The sequence below is a fragment of the Amphiprion ocellaris genome, chromosome 1, assembly GCF_022539595.1.
Source record: "Amphiprion ocellaris isolate individual 3 ecotype Okinawa chromosome 1, ASM2253959v1, whole genome shotgun sequence".
In the NCBI taxonomy this organism is placed as follows: Eukaryota; Metazoa; Chordata; class Actinopteri; family Pomacentridae; genus Amphiprion; species Amphiprion ocellaris.
This window is the reverse complement of record NC_072766.1, coordinates 41,294,724-41,312,135: the sequence shown is the minus strand read 5'-3', so window position 1 is coordinate 41,312,135 and position 17,412 is coordinate 41,294,724. Positions and strand designations below refer to the sequence as shown.

The 17,412-nt window shown below is 37.1% G+C and overlaps 1 protein-coding gene and 1 long non-coding RNA gene across 4 annotated transcripts in view; one reads left to right on the top strand and one right to left on the bottom strand.

Annotated features, from left to right (window-relative positions):
• Positions 1 to 17,412, top strand: part of madd (MAP-kinase activating death domain) — a 96,841-nt gene that overhangs the window by 13,641 nt on the left and 65,788 nt on the right. For all 3 annotated transcript variants that reach the window (XM_055009674.1, XM_055009669.1, XM_055009667.1), the window contains exons 2-4: positions 802 to 994; positions 5,445 to 6,080; positions 14,676 to 14,979. In XM_055009674.1, the coding sequence (XP_054865649.1) occupies positions 936 to 994; positions 5,445 to 6,080; positions 14,676 to 14,979 (999 nt within the window). In that variant the 5' untranslated portion in view covers positions 802 to 935. The remainder of the gene's footprint in view (positions 1 to 801; positions 995 to 5,444; positions 6,081 to 14,675; positions 14,980 to 17,412) is intronic.
• Positions 4,010 to 7,566, bottom strand: LOC129348720 (uncharacterized). The gene is made up of 2 exons (XR_008601377.1): positions 6,748 to 7,566; positions 4,010 to 6,097 (listed from the first exon to the last, which is right to left on the bottom strand). It is a non-coding gene; the product is annotated as an uncharacterized LOC129348720 (long non-coding RNA).

The following is a 17,412-nucleotide window of genomic DNA, read 5'->3' as shown; positions in this document are numbered from 1 at the left end:
CTCTTTGAGGGCCGGATTGGACCCTCTGGAGGACCGCTTTTGGCCCACGGGCCGCACGTTGGACACCTCTGGTTTAAATCATCCAAAAACATCAATCTGCAATAGGAAAAAAGATAATTCTTATAGTAGTAATTATTATTAGTATATTAACTGTGTAAAATAGAAATGTGGAGCATCAGCGTGACATTTCCAGCTGAGCTCAGAAACTCACTGCGTTACAAGAACTCCTTTATTCCCATATTCTGATGTTTCACAAACGCTTTAGTAAAGAGAAATGAATTTTACAAGTGGGAAAAGATTCAGTGCAGCTGCATTTAGCATCTTTGCTGGTTTTTCATTTGAATTTTGAGACATAAAACCACTTTTTGGTGGATTATTTACTGATTTAAGACACACTTAAACCACATATTCCTGTCTAAACTCACCTGTATGTGACCTGACTGCTGCCACCTAGGATTTAATGGTATTTCTTGTGTTTTTTCTGTATTTTATTTTTTTAATCACATCAGCGCTGACAGCATTTGTTGAATCATGCAACCTGTAATGCAGTTATTTTTAAATGAACTAGTGCATGAAGCAGGTAGACAGAGATGAAAATATGCTGTACTGTACCCTTTTTTTTAAAAATTTGTAGTCGCTGACATTTGAAAAATGTCAAAGATTATAAATCAGGAAACCACATTTAGGCCAGTTTTGTAGCCTTGAAAAAGCTTTTACTCCAAAGTTTATTTCATTAAGACTGTATAAATGCATGACATGAAGCAGAGTTAATATATTTTCTCTTTTTTTTGTGTCTTACAGCTGGGATTTAGTCTTATTTTGGGAACCATGATGGTGAAAATTGAGGACGACACTCCCGAACTTCCCTGGTTGTGATGAAAAGTCGCCACTGACTCGAGAGTTTATCCTGGATCCCGTGACGTGGTCGATCCAAGATGGAGAAAAAGAAAACGTGCCCTCGCCTCCTCGACTACTTGGTGGTGGTCGGAGCTCGGTAAGAACTTAATCTGACTCCGTAGTTCTGCATAAGCTGGATTTTTCCTGAGCTCACAGAGGATCTTTGGGGGGTGACTAAGCACCTCAGTGAGCGAGATCGAGTCTGTTTTACCTGATCTTTCTGTTACTTCTGACCATTAATGAAGAAAAATGTCTATATATTTGAATAAATTCAACCACAATTAACAGTACTAGTTAAAAACTTCATTTATTTTAAGTCTTTTGACTGTTTTGATTCATTAAATTTGCTCAATGTGTTTAAAAAAAAAGCAGTTTTTTGTGGTCATTTGAAGGAAAAGTTCTATATTTTAAGGTAAAGTAAGATAAATAATTAAACTATTACACAGATTTTACCTGTTTTGTTAAACCGCAAATAATATCTATTAAAATTACAGAAAAAAAATATAAATTTACATAAGAAATAAATTGACATATAAAAAAATGAATAAATGTCCTCAATTTAAAAAAAAAAAAATGTATGTTAAGGGTGGAAAAATGGTAAAATTTTGTTAAATTTCAGATATCTAGTAAAAACACAGAAAAGAGGGTTAATTTACCTGTCAACTGTATAAACAAATAATATTTTAAGCTGTTATTTTAAAATCATAGAAAAAAATCCAAAATATTGTTTTACACATACTTGCTGTTATTTTTTTACCATTTTTATTTATATTTGCAGTTACTGTATTCCACTATTTTTGATGTATTTTTCTAGTTTTTTTTTTTTTTTTTAATGGATTTATTTTTTTTAATTAAATTAAACTTTAGGTCATTTAGGCATAAATAGTAATTTTATCCAAATGCACAGTTTTTCTACATTTAAATTCACCAAAAATCTCTTTATTTTACCGATTTGTTGTCATTTGAAAGAAAAGTTATATATTTTGAGGTAAAGTAAGCTAAATAATTCAGCAGTTTTACAGATTTTACCTTTTTTGTTAAATTGCAAATAATATCTAGTAAAATTACAGAAAAAAAATTAATTTACATAAGATCAATGAACTGACATAAAAAAATGTTAAATTCTGCATAATATTGAGTAAAATTATAAAAAAAGTATTAATGTACATATTTAGAAAAAGAAAAAGAAAACAAAATGGTAAATAATTTGTATTTTTACAAACAATAATTAATTTTATTGTGTTTAAATAACCTAAAAATATTATTTTGCACAAAATTGCTCTCATTTTTGCCATTTTTTAAAATTTTTACAATTTTTGAATGTTACCATATTTCACTATTTTTAATGTATTTTTACTTTTTTTTAATGGATTTTGTTTGTTTTTTAAAAATTAAACTGTTGGTCATTTAGGCATAAATAGTATTTTGATACAGTTGCACGTTTTTCTGTATTTAAATTAGCCAAAGAATCTCATTATTTTACAGATATTTTTCATTTGAAAGAAGTAAGTAAGGTAAATAAAGTATTTTACAGATTTTACCTGTTTTGTTAAATCACAAATAAAATCTAGGAAAATTACAGATTTTTAAAAAAAAAATAATTTACATATTTACTGTGAAATAAATAAATAAAAACATACATGAATTCATAAATAAATTTAAATGTCCTTATGAAAAATATGTATGTTATGGAAAAAAATATGCAAAAAAAAAACAAGATGATAGAGAGAAAAAATACAGAAATAAATTTAATAAATGTCCTCGTAAAAAATATGTATGTTGTAGGAAAAAATTTGCAAAAAACAAGAACATAAAGAGAAAATCAGCTTGTAAATGAAAAGAAAACGGCAGTTTTAGTTCCTAAATTTCTTTTAAAATGCAGGAAAATCCCTGTTAAGGCATATCTGAGTAAAGCTGTTCATAAAAAATATCTGTAGTGAAGACTTCCAAGTGTAAAAATCAAATAAATTTTATTTATATAGCATGTTTTAAACACCCTGACTTGTGTTGTGCATGTTATAATAAAAATCTGTGCAAAAAACCAAGAAGATAAAGAGAACATGAGCTTGTAAGTCAAAATAAAATGGTAAAACAGGATAATTAATTGCTAAAATACATGAATTACAAACTATTAAGACCATTTAGAGCCACCAAAAACCATTAAAAACATGCAAAATTTCCTCAGAGTAGCAACTTATTGGAGAGAAGAGGCTTCTCTATCTTTTATATGCACTCTGTTACTAATAATTCATGAACTTGAGCGACTTTTCCAGGTTTTTTCCTCCGAGTTAAAGCTGAGGTTAGCAGCCATATGATGCAGCATGTAGAATGAAGAATAGAGGATTATTGTGTTAGAGGCTGCAGGGCGGAGAGAAGAATTCACATGAACACGGTGAAGTTAGAAAGAAGGATTTGGAGATTTAAACGTTGTTCTGAGGTGGTGTTACTCGTCTGAGAAGGTCTTCCAAACCAGTTGTTGGATTTAACGGTTAAGTATGGTAACAGATGTGCTTTTTTATCTACCAAAATACAGTCAGGACGGCATTAGGCAGCGGTTAAAGGCTTCTATTCATCCTTTATGAAATGCTAACTCATTTAATGACTATCTTAAATTGAATTCGATGTTTTGTTTACACACAAGGACAAACTGTTTTGCAGATTCATCAGATATGAGCTAAAAAAAAGAACCTTTTATAGCTTGAGCAGCTTCTGTGCTCTTTTTGTTTATTTTTACTCACTGTGGGTTCATTTTTCTTTGTAATATAAAGTCCTAAACCTCCATGGAGAATGTTTCCCACACTGCAAAAAAAAACAAAAAACTGGTGGCTTTTACTACTCATATTTTTATTGTGTTACACTGCCTGTAGTTCACCTGAATGCCTGAATTTTTGTCATGTGACCTGTTAGTCGCAGCTGGATCATTAATGGCATCACAGTTGCACAGAAGAGTGCAGAATTTTTTAGTTTTTTACAGAATATTGTTAGTATTAAAGGTTAATTTTCTGGAAAATATTAAAATGAGTTGTAGAGAATTAAGTAAATTTTATTATATATCATGATGATTTCTTTTTAAGTGGAACCAGATGTCACACTCCCAGTGCAATGGCCTTCAAAACGTTGAAAATAATAATAACTTTATTCATACCTCCTGTACAAAGGCTTTTAAAATAGTATTTCCAAAATGTTTTGACAGACCAGTGAAGTAAAAGAGGATACAGAGGAAAGTCTTGCCAAACAGAAAGAAAAATTGACCCAAGAAACAAAAAGTGGAGAAATATATTTAAACACGGTAAAAGAAATACAAAAAAAATTTCAAAATGAATATATCAAGGAAACAAATCCTAACTGATAGAATAAAATGCTAAAAGAACCAAAAATGCCACAGCACATGAAAATAAAGGAAAATATAGATGTTCCAGATGAGCAAAATAAAAGAAAATGGAAAGTAAAAGTGTAAAAACTGCCAAAATTACAGAATTTTTGAACCCAGAAACTGTTAAAAAAAAACTACTACTACTTTCATCCATTTTATGCTAAATTCCGTTTTTAAAAACATTTTACCCCTGCTTTTCCTATTTTTCTTTACATTTTCTCTAATTTGCTCTCATCCTCTGTATCCTTATTTTTAATATTTAATGTATTTACTTTATTGTGCGATTGCATTTTGGTGCTATTATTGTGTTCTTTGTATAAATTAGGGTTTGTTCTGTTAATTTGTTGATATTGAAAATCCTCATTTTGAATTTCTTTTACCATGTTATACTCTTTCCTTCCTTTTGGCTTCTCTGATCTGTATTTTTTTTTGTTTGTTTTGTTTAACTAGTCGAGCTTTCTATTATAATATTGTCTTCTTGAGGATCCTCCTTTTTGGGCTGGTCTGTCCAAACACTTTGTAAACTCTGTACTTAACCCTCCTGTTGTCCTCATTTACAGGCACCAAAAAATATTGTTTCTATGTCTGAAAAAAATCCAAAAATTCAGCAAAAAAATTCCCCAAATTTCTGAAAATTTGCAAAACCTTCAGGAAGAAAATTCCAATAATTCCTTAAAAGTTTCCCTTAAAAATTTTATTTTTTTATAAAAATCCCCCAAATTTGGCAAGAAAATAGTTGTAAATATTTTCAAAAAATAACTAAAACTCTTCCCAAAAAATCCTAAAAATATCTAAAGTGATTCCATATATACCAGTAAAACTTCTAAGATTTTCTTTAAGAACATTTTTTAAAAAATTGATTTTTTTTGTGAATGTTCTTAAGAAACATTTTTAACATTCATTTTTTCCACTAAAAAATGTTCAAAAATTTCCCCAAAATGTTGAACATGTGGATATCAGAAGTTTCACTGTGAAAATATATATTTTTTTCCACATTTTCAAACTTTAAATTGGGTAAATTTTAACATGTAGGACGACACGGGGGTTAAAAGGTGCTGTATACACATTGTTCCATGATGAGTTTTTGTGTTCAGTCAATAAACTTTAACACAACTAATACAGCTGGAGTTCCTTCTTCAGAAACAGAATAAATGTTTGTCCGTCTCGTCTCCAGGCAACCCAGCAGTGACAGCGTGGCTCAGACCCCTCAGCTCCTCCGTCGCTACCCTCTGGAGGACCACCACGACTTCCCGCTGCCTCCGGACGTGGTCTTCTTCTGCCAGCCGGAGGGCTGCCTGAGCATCCGCCAGCGCCGCGTCAGCCTCCGTGACGACTCGTCCTTCGTGTTCACGCTCACCGACAAGGACTCAGGAATCACCCGCTACGGGATCTGCGTCAACTTCTACCGGTCCTTCCAGCGAGGACACCACCGCAGCCGAGGGGACAAGAGCAGAGACGCGGAGTCGGCAGCACCGCCGGTGGAGACGGCGACCGAGGCTTCGGAAGACGGCGGTCCGACCTCAACGTTAGCTCCTCCCAACAACGCAGAGTCAGCTCCTCCACCGTCCTCCGGAGAGGAAGGAGAAAAACCAGCTGCTGAACAGAATGCCGGAAAATCTCCACAGCACAGACGGAGCACCGCCAAGATGGCAGCCCGGAACCGCAACAGCACCCTGACGTCGCTGTGCATCCTCAGCCACTACCCCTTCTTCTCCACCTTCAGGGAATGCCTGTATATTCTCAAGAGGCTGGTGGACTGCTGCAGTCAGAGGCTCACCCAGCGGGCAGGACTCCCTCGGGCCACCCAGAGGTAGGAGCTTCTTTTGGCTTTTGGTTTGGTTTTGGTTAAAACATGACAGAAATATGAGAGTTACATCAGCCATGTTTCTATGCTCGCAAAACACACATCAACACTCTAATGGTTGGTGTCTACAGGGAGGTTTCTACATACTCAGGACTCCAGACGGACCTTTAAACAGGCAGCACCACCTTGTTTCAGGCAAAGCACATCACTTTCTGGACATTTTCTTATTTATAAACAGGACAATTTAGCTGCTGCTTGGTAGCTGCGGTGCTCAGACAGGTGTGTAACCAAGAATTAAGAGTTAAACTGGGGCATACTAATGTCCGATCTGTCCCAGATTTGTGTTTTTTGTTCTGCATGCGGTTTTTGCTATGAGGGGGAAACGCGGCGCATGTACGTACGCTCCACATTCCACGAGAAGACCTCATTTTTAAGCAGAAATACCACAGTAAATCGAAGTCTTAAACCTTTCCACCGCTGTAGTTAACTGTGTAGCTGCCTGTGCCGGTTACAGCAACACCAAAGCATCTTAATAATCTTCATTCACTCGCACAATGCGACCACTTGAAGATTTAACTGGCACACTCTCAAAAAAAGGTCGCAGTCTGGAGCTCTCACAAGGCTTCATTCTGCTTCCCAACATTATTCTACATCGATAACAGCAGATGTTTACCTTCATCAGAAACCAGTCGTGTACAGGTTTTGGACCAACATGGTGGCTTACTGTTAGAGGATTACCGCCTCCAGCGGGCTGACTCCAACCTGGATCACAGAACTGAGAGGAGAGAAACAGATCAAACACAGACAAAGAGATTTCTTGTACAAGGGCACCCTGCTCAGCTCACGTTCTGAGGCAGAGACGCGCCGAGCAGTTCCTTATCCCTTTATTTATAATAAAGCATAGGTTACAAAAAAGCAGAGGGTGGGGCGGTCCCACGCTCTGAGACAAAACATATGTGTGGTGTGAGAAGAAGAATTTTCTCGTGAGAATGAGAATGTTTAGCAGGTGAGGTGTATGTGTGTTGTGACTGTAAGCTGCATGTGTGGCAATGTGGTTACAACATACATTCTTGCGAGTGTACAGGCAAGTAGAAAACTACTGAAACTTAGCACAGAGATATATGATCATGTGAACACTCAATTTTCTTCTAACATTTACTCAAAAACTTTCTGTTATATTATGAAAACAGTTAAACGACGTGTGTCTGAAAACATTTGAGGCAAGAAATAAGTGTGCAGTTGCTGAATCTGTCATTATTTTAGTTTATCGATGGTTAGTTTAGGTCAGGGGTGTCAAACACGCAGCCTGTGGGTCCAGTGCAGCCCACGGGATGACTGTAAAGTGTCAAAATTACAGAGAAGACATTAACTGCAAATTGTAGATTTGTTAAACTCTCAATTTTAAATAATTTCCAGACCTTGACAACTTGTTTTCATCATAGAGTTAAATACTATATGGTTAAGTTGCAGATATTTGTTGAAATCAAACTTATTTTTCTTAATAAATTTCACTTTGTTCATATTGTTTTGTAAAAAGATAGTTCATTAAATGTGAACATTCTCAAAATGTCTTTTTTTTGCACTAAAACAAAGGAAACAACTTGAAATTGTTGGTATTTATAGGTTATTATGCTGTGATTTTATTGCTCCTTAAGATCAAACTGGCCTGCATGTGGCCCCTGAACTAAAATGAGTTTTGACTCCACTTAACGGTTCTTATTTGCATTAAGTAGCCAAGACTTTAAATTTATGCAAATAAGGAGCAGTTTGGCGTTTCAGTCAGACAATGAATGGAAAGCATTGAAGTGACAGATCCTGTACAAGTTTGTCTCTAGAAACCGCTGTTTCTTTACATTTCCACCAAATCGGGTAGCGGTAGCATGCTACAGCTTAATCTACTTCTAATATACACATGGTTGGTTTCAAAACTTGCTAGAAAAGTCCGATTTTATTCAATTAATTCAATACATTTCCGCTTATGTACTCTATGTAGATGCTGTTGATGGTGGCTCTGTTAATGACCAATAAACCAATGAATTCCTCTTCTAACTATAGATGGAAAAATTGTGCCAATTATCTGATTACATAGTTTTGAATCTCTACATCCCACCTGTCCTTTAAGCTAGTGACATGGCTGGTAGCTTTCTAACCTCTATCATGAGTTTCCTGGTTCAGTATGGAGTCGTAAAGTTGCATTTTTACCACTCATCTTTGCCCGAAAAATATAAAGGATCCAAAATTTCAGAGATTCTGCAACAGCACTGCATTGTCATGAATCCCTTATGAGGTCCGACTGTAAAATTTGGTGAAATAATTAAATGAATGTGCCCAAAAAACCCAACATCTTTAACCATGCAAGCCAAAAAATATACCCAACACCATCGACTGTCGAAGGTTATATCAGAACAGATTAAGAAAAGAAAACTCTTCAGAAATCAATCCCATCCATTTCCATTGGCTTTGAAAGCCCAAAGTCCTGTAATCCAACAACAACTCAAACGAGGAAGTTAGAAGAAAATCCATGGGAACAAAACAAACCCAAAAGCCTAAAGGATAAACTGGCTTTTGTCGACTCACGGTGGATAAAGGTGTGAAGTTGTTTCTAAATGTGCTCAAAGTTTGGATCCTCGACCAGGAAATGGAAGTTTAATGGGACAAACACCATACTGTGTCCAAATTAGACATCTGAGGTCTTTGACGAATACCATAAGATCAGTGCATAGACAAATAGACCGCCATTCAGATCGTAGAAAATTGATTCCAGATCCTTGGACACAGATTGGCAATCGAAAAGCAAGTACTTACATGCCGCCAAAACTCTTGTGAAAACGCATCAAAATTCTCTAAGAATTAACAGGAAACCTTCTTCTGACCTTAAATACACCCTGCATTAACCTGTTTTACCACACAAAACGTCCATTTTATGTTTAACCCTGCTTCAAAACGTGACCTGAGCATCTCTAGCTGTTAAATCCTTTGTTTTTTCAAGGTGAACGGTGGCGCACAATGAAACACACCTTTATTGTGTAAAGCTTCCATTATCCAGACTCCCAGACAGTGTTGGTTTGGTTTGAAGGTGGGGCTTACAAGGTTCTTATCGCATGAAAACAAACTAGAAATACCAGAACCTCATGGCTGGTTGCACTTTAATGCTAAGTGCTAGTAGTGTGAAGGCAAAATGTCAGCTTTGTCGTCAGGAATCCCTTAAAATGTTCATACACTGATTGATTTTGGTGAACTTAAAGCATTGACTTTGACACTTAATGCATTTATTTCTTCAGTTGGTTGAAAATACACCTGTTAAATCATCAATAGCATGAAAAATCTGATAAAAACAGTTTTTTTCAGGCCATCTGCAGCTTGCGTGTCCTGTTTTCACAGCACGCTTCATGCTATTATCACGCCCCACCTTGGTGACAAGTCATGGCAACCAATATATCCTTGTTGCAGTTCATTGCTTCTCTTTTGACTGATTTGTCTCACATCAAATATTATTTCACTGGGTTTTGTGGGTTCAGCTGATGCACAGGGATGTTTTTTTGGTGCTAAAAATAGTAGCTGTGCACCTGTTCTATAAAAAGGTGGAAGTGTAACCTAGAAAAAGTGTGAGGGGACATAAATAATATCCGCAGTATGTACAGCAATGTGATGGAGTGGCTTAGAGTGTGCTATTTTGCTTTTAATTTACAAAAAGTACTCCTGGATAGAATTACACCATGAAGACTAAAGAACACTGCAAGAAACTCTGTAAAAGGTTGTTGAAAAGCATCAGGACGATACAAAAACATTTCCAAGTTCCTGAAGATCTCCTGGAGTCCAGTTAAATCCATCATTAAGAAATGGAAGGAAGATGGAACATGAATAAATCTGACTAGAGCAGAACGTCCTCAAAAACTGAGAGACCGAGAAGAAAGAGACTAGAGAGGGAGGCCACCAAGTTAGGGCTGGGCGATAAATCGATTTTATCGATTATTTCGACTTTGTACTTAATGTCGATTTGTTTTAATGAAAATCGATTTTCTCATCAACATCCGCCACCAACACCTTCCCGCTGGGCTCCCGTAGTTCAGAGTGCGCCCCCCTCCCCCCCACACTTGATACACAAACAACATGGCGGCGAGTGGTGCAGATCTAAAGGTGTGTGTCCACTAGATGCTATTTTCCCGCACGGCAACGCACCACATCTGAAAATCACACAGACGGCGGTCACTAGCGAACCACAACATGGTCACATGACAGCGCTGAGCAACAGCAGGCCGCTACGTGGTCACATGACCGAGCTTTCAGCTGGACAGTCCTGCAGATGTGTAGGATAAACACAGCGGCTCGGCTGCAAACTTTCCCTTTTATTTCAAAAACACGTCAGCGAAAAGTATTTCTGAAAGCATTTGAGACGAGAAATAATCTGCAGCAGCTGAATCTGTCCTTGTTTTAGGTCACCGACGCCTAGTTTAGAAGTTTGAGGACAGTTTCACGATGCGTGGAATCTCCGCATGCAGCATCTAATTTGCATAAAGTATAACAGTGGTTCTCAACCTGGGGTCCGCTTTGTCTGCTCTGAGGCTGTGATGTTATAAAAAATAGATTTTTACATTCTGGATAAAATCAGAGTAACAGACTCGCTGTGTCATCACAAGTCTACCTATAAAACATTTTAAAAACACATTTATTTGGTCTTTCTTCAGGTTGGCTCTAGTTCATCCCGATTCATTAGTTTGTGTTACAGTTAGAAAATTACTGACGGAAATGATGTCTGAAAAACGCAAAACAGGTGAAGATTCATCAGTACCTAAAAACTCCGGCTATACCTCGAGAGTTACCTTGAATTTGGTTTTATTAAAGGACAAGACAGAATTATGTTATTTGTGGTGAAATGCTCGTAAATGACAGCATGAAACCAGCGAATTACAGCGACGTCAGGAAACAAAACACAGTTCGGTAAAGTCGTAAAGATATTTACAAATTCAGACTTCAGACATCAATAACTCATTAAATATACGTTGTCTAAACATAAACGATGCCTCTTTTCCATCGTTGTAAGGTAGACAATATGCTACAAGCCCAGTTTAATCAAAAGTAGCTACAGAAATAACATTGGTGTCTATGAGCAGCAGGCTGTGCGACGAGTGAACAGGGACCTTCTGCAAAATGCAAAACTGCTGCAAACAGCGAAGAGACACAAATATTCAACAAATTTACTGCTCCTGCTGGTCATACTACAGCTCTTGGTTTAATATTAAATATTTTTTCTCATAATTGTAAGGAATTTTTTAGTTTAAAAACAATCAATAACTCTTATGCATTGTAGTGTCAACAAATTTACTGCAGCCATAAACTCTCTCCTCCTCGTCATAGTACAACTCTTGAACTCTTGGTTTGATATAAAATATATTTTTGTAATTTTAGGGAATTTTCTATTAGTAATACAATTCAATAACTTCCCTCTTACGTTTTGTAGTGTACTTATGTGGTGGTGGTGGGTGGGGCGCTGGGGCTGGGTGCAGCTTATAGGAGGGGCTCCAAGCCACACAGGTTGGGAACCACTGAAGTAGAAGTCAGTCTACTTTATGCAAATGAGCTGCAGCCCTCTCCAGGTAAACACACCTGATCACAGCGGGAAATGCACCACAACCGGACCAGCATGCCACATGCAGTGCATTTCCAGCTGTGATCAGGTGTGTTTACCTGGACAGGGCTGCAGCTTATTTGCATAAAGTAGACTGGACTCCGGGGTGCTGAGAATAGGTAGGGGAAAAAAAAAAAAAATCGTGATTCGGGATTTTTTGTGAAAAAATCAGAGATTTTTTTTTTTTTAGGCCATATCGCCCAGCCCTATTCTCTGTGCTCATTGTTTCATTCTGTTGCCACGGGTGACACAATAGATTACAATCTTGGGCTGACAGGGTGTTAATTAGGCTGTCATTTCATGCTGGCTCGGACCTCGTATGATTGTTGTTTATATTTAGCTATAGAGCAGCTCACCGCTACAAGATTTTAGAGGAATATTTAATGCACAGTTGTTCTCATATCTTGTTTTTTTTTATCTTTTATTGGGTAAAAATGCAGCAGTGTCTTTTTCTGACATCCTCTAAAAGGCAGCTGAAGCTAGAGGCCGAACGGACCTCGGTATCGCTCTTTTTACTTCCGACATGGTTGGTTGAAATGCGATGTCGCAATGACAGAGGAGAAGGAGAGCCGTTTCATAACGCCTGCGAGCGCTGGTTGCGACGGCGACTCTGACAGATTGAGGTCTCTGACTGCCGTAGGGTAGCAGCTGTGGTTGGTGGGAGGGCTTCGGCAGGACTAATGATTTACCTCCCTCCTCTCCATGCCACTAAGCACACACTTCAGGAGGCCTAATGGCTCCGTGTGTTCGGAAACTGGAGGGTTTTCTCATCGATATTTCGACAATTGCTCAAGAGCCTCACCTGTGCTTCAACCTCGTTTGCTCGTCGTATTAGCGATTTCGCTGAGTGTTTGTTGAGCCCTCTTCAAAGCTGTTTGCAGCAATAAAGCAACCAGTCGTTCACTTTAATCCAGTTCAGACTTAAAATTACTGTCAACCGACACAAGTTTATGTTTTAGTGAGGCTTTGCATATTTTATACTGCTGCAAAAATGAATTAAAAACATCAGTTCATTATTATTATATTACTATTATTATAGTTCATCATTATCATGCTAATTTGCTAGATCTTTACATCCTGATACTGGCTGCCCTATTATTTTCAGTAAAGGTAATGCACCTGTATTGATATTTATTAGACTTAGATGATTTTATTAGTCTTCGAAAGAAAATGGAGTTGTTAGACAAGCATGGATATTCAGTAAAAGGGTAAACAACTCAGAAAATTAGGGAATAAAGTGAAGGTCAAATAAAATGAGGTCAAATTAAAATAAATTAAAAGATTAAATAAAATAAGATGAAATAAAAATTTGATAAAATAAGATAGAAATTAAATAAAAAGTAAAAAAGAAAAAATAAAATTAGATGAAATAAGGTAAAATTAAATCTTTACATCCTGATACTGGCCACCCAAGTATTTCCAGTAAAGGCGGTGCACCCGTACTGATATTTATTAGACTTAAACGACTTTATTAATTCCCCAAGGGAAATTAAGTTGTTGCAACAGCATGGATTCTCAATAAAGGTGTAAACAATAAGACTACACAGAATATCAGGGTATAAAATGAAGATCAAATAAGATTAAATTATAATAAAATAAATTAAAATAAAATAAAACTAAAATGAAAAAAAATAAGATGAAATAAAATAAAAATAAAATGAGATAAAATTAAATGTTTACATCCTGATACTGAACACCCTAATATTTCCAATAAAGGTGATGCATCTGTATTGATATTTATTTGACTTGATTGTTGATTGATTAATCTTATTAATCCCCGAAGGAAAATTAAGTTGTTGCAGCAGCATGGATATTCAATAAAAGGGTAAACAATAAGACAACACAGAATATTAGGGTATAAAGTGAAGGTAGAATAAAATGAGACAAAGTAAAATAAGATTAAATTAAGTCAAATTAAATTAAATTACGATAAAAATAAAATAAAACAAGATAAACTGAAATAAAAATAAAATAAGATGAAATAAAATAAGATAAAATTTAAATAAAAAATAACATGAAATTAAATTACAATAAGATGAAGTAAAAGAGGATAAGATAGAATTAAATTAAATATTAAAAAATAAAATGAAATAAGATAAAAATATACGTAATATAATATAGAAAAAATCAACAGTGGCAGAACGAGCAAATGAGAATGTGAATATATCACAATATAGACCATTATTGTGTTTAAAAAAAATAATTAAAAATTAAGGGGGAGCAAATTGCGATTGCTGCGATCGAGCACATACATTCTGCAGCACATCTAACTGAACCGTCGTGTCAGGAGTTTTACAAATTAAGATCATCCTCTTTGTGTGAGTCACGCTTTTCAATCTGTCTCTTGATAAATGTTCCATCACATGTTCTAAATCCAATACAGCATTAATATTTAACTTTAGTTCTCTGACTGCTGCAAATCAAATCACGTGTGTCAGAAAAATCGCAGTTACATGTTTTTCCTCTGCCTTACTGGGGAGTATAACAAAACCAAATAATGGTATTTATCATCAAAATATATGAAATAAAACGACGACAATGCGATATCTACTGTTTAAACATTGCAAGAAGTATTATAAACAAGATGTGAAAGCATTTAACATGAGTTTTCTAGTGCATAAATATAAAAAAGTAAAAAAGTAAATGTTTTCTGCTGTCTGTTGAGGGTAAAATTATATAATAACAATAACTGTTACCTAAACACAACATTTTATTAATACGGTTATGAATTACCACTGATTTGAGCTTGATAGATTTAAAAATATCTTGCTTTTCTTTGTTTTATTTTGTAATTATATGTCATTTGTTGTCTATAATTTGGGATTATGCTGTAGGTTTAGCCAAACTAGTAATGAACTACCTTTTAAGCATCATTTTTCGCTATTAAGTTGATAAAAACTCTGTCATATAAATAAATAATTGAAGAAAGATGTATACGACCACGTCTACAGCTCTGGATTTGCTTTTCTTCCCAGGGACACCATGTGGCGGGTGTTTACCGGTGCTACGTCCGTGGAGGAGAAAGGCAGCCAGCTGCTGGCCGACCTGCGGGAGATTGAATCCTGGGTTTACCGGCTGCTCCGGTCTCCGGTACCGCTGGCGGGTCAGAGACGTGTGGATGTGGAGGTTCTACCCCACGAACTGAAGCGAGCCCTGACCTTCGCCCTGCCTGACAACTCCCGCTTTGCCATGGTCGACTTCCCCCTGCACCTGCCCTTAGAGCTGCTGGGCGTGGACGCCTGTCTGCAGGTCCTCAGCTGTGTCCTGCTGGAGCACAAGGTAAAGATGATTAATGCAGTCGACTCAGTGTCTCGTTAAAGTTTTCTATAGTTTGTAAATTTATGACAGATCAGCAGCACATGTGTGATTGTCCTCAGCTGCAACCAAATCACCTTTGGGATTATGTTAACCTTGTGAACCCTTCTGGGGTTCAGAAGGTTAATATAGGTGTCAGGTGTAATCTTTTAAACCATTGAGTTCAAAAGATGACACACTTATTTTGTATATTGTACACAAAACCTATACATGCAGAAAATTTCTGTTTTGTTACAAACCTCCGGCAGTTAATTAAGATAAGATAAATCTTTATTGTCATTGCACAGACATACTTTTGTACAATAATACAATGAAATTTGAGTCTCATCCACTTCGGTGCTAAAAAAAAAAGGACATGCAGTTGTCAACAGATAAGCATATAAGGTTATATCCAATATGCAATTGTCAAAAAAAAAATTATATACAATTCAAAAATAACAAAAATGTAGTTATCAAATAAATATCAAAATGCAATTATCAAAAAAGAATAAAGATTATGTACATTGTATTGTATATGCCTAGTGGTGGCAGCATCATGATGTGGAGCACGGTGGTGGCAGCATCATGATGTGAAGCATGGTGGTGGCAGCATCATGATGTGAAGCATGGTGGTGGCAGCATCATGATGTGAAGCATGGTGGTGGCAGCATCATGATGTGAAGCATGGTGGTGGCAGCATCATGATGTGAAGCATGGTGGTGGCAGCATCATGATGTGAAGCACGGTGGTGGCAGCATCATGATGTGGAGCACGGTGGTGGCAACATCATGATGTGAAGCACGGTGATGGCAGCATCATGATGTGAAGCACGGTGGTGGCAGCATCATGATGTGAAGCACGGTTTTGGCAGCATCATGATGTGAAGCATGGTGGTGGCAGCATCATGATGTGAAGCATGGTGGTGGCAGCATCATGATGTGAAGCACGGTGGTGGCAACATCATGATGTGAAGCACGGTGGTGGCAGCATCATAATGTGTAGCACGGTGGTGGCAGCATCATGATGTGAAGCACGGTGGTGGCAGCATCATGATGTGGAGCACGGTGGTGGCAGCATCATGATGTGAAGCACGGTGGTGGCAGCATCATGATGTGAAGCACGGTGGTGGCAGCATCATGATGTGGAGCACGGTGGTGGCAGCATCATGATGTGTAGCATGGTGGTGGCAGCATCATGATGTGAAGCATGGTGGTGGCAGCATCATGATGTGAAGCATGGTGGTGGCAGCATCATAACGTGAAGCACGGCGGTGGCAGCATCATGATGTGAAGCATGGTGGTGGCAGCATCATGATGTGAAGCATGGTGGTGGCAGCATCATGATGTGTAGCATGGTGGTGGCAACATCATGATGTGAAGCATGGTGGTGGCAGCATCATGATGTGAAGCATGGTGGTGGCAACATCATGATGTGAAGCATGGTGGTGGCAGCATCATGATGTGTAGCATGGTGGTGGCAGCATCATGATGTGAAGCATGGTGGTGGCAGCATCATAACGTGAAGCACGGCGGTGGCAGCATCATGACGTGTGGGGATGCTTCTCAGCAGCATGCATTCTCAGTAAAGTTAGAGAACAACCGATTGAATTTTATAATACTTAATGCAATCACTTATTTTACACTTCTATTTTGAATTAATTGACATCACTTTGTAGACATCTGGTTTCACTTTGGCATTAAAAAATCTTTTTTTTGACACCACACTGTTAGAATAAAGAAGGAAAAGTGCATCTATATAAACTGTTCTGTGATTGGTCAGTGGCTGCCTGTCGTGCAGCTGTTCGTCCTTGATTCCTTTTTTTCTAAAGACCTCCTGAGAAACGTCCTGACTGACCTTAATCAGACATTTTCTGCTGCCCTCTGAAGCCATTTTACTGCAGTGGACAGTGAATAGTTTATGACTGAGAGGATGGACTCTGTTTCCTCTCAGCTCCATGTAGAAGCAGGAGGAACGTAACAGGAATCCTGCTGGTGTTGTGTTTCTCTTAGAAGCTCATTTACAGGAATCTAAAATCTAACCTTCTCAGTTTCTCTCACACCGCTCAGAAAGACCACAATGTTGGATAAATACTGGACATCTTCTCACCTTTACTGTCACTCTGTTTTTTTTTCTTCTAGGACGTATAACTAAGCAGATGTTCTGCCAGATTTATCTTAAAATGCAGCTTGATTGAAAACTCTTCAGTGCAGTCATTCGTTAGTTTCTCCTCTGAATAAGTCTGTGTGAAATATTGCTTTTTTGTGTTTTTTTGAAGATGGATTCATCGTTAAACCCACTCAGGCTGAACTAAGTGTCGTCTGAAAGCTTTCACAGCGACTTCTCCTCTTCAAGCACTTTGTGCTGTCAAATTAATTTTTCATAAAAGCTCGGTTTTTAATATTTGCCGTTACAAATCCA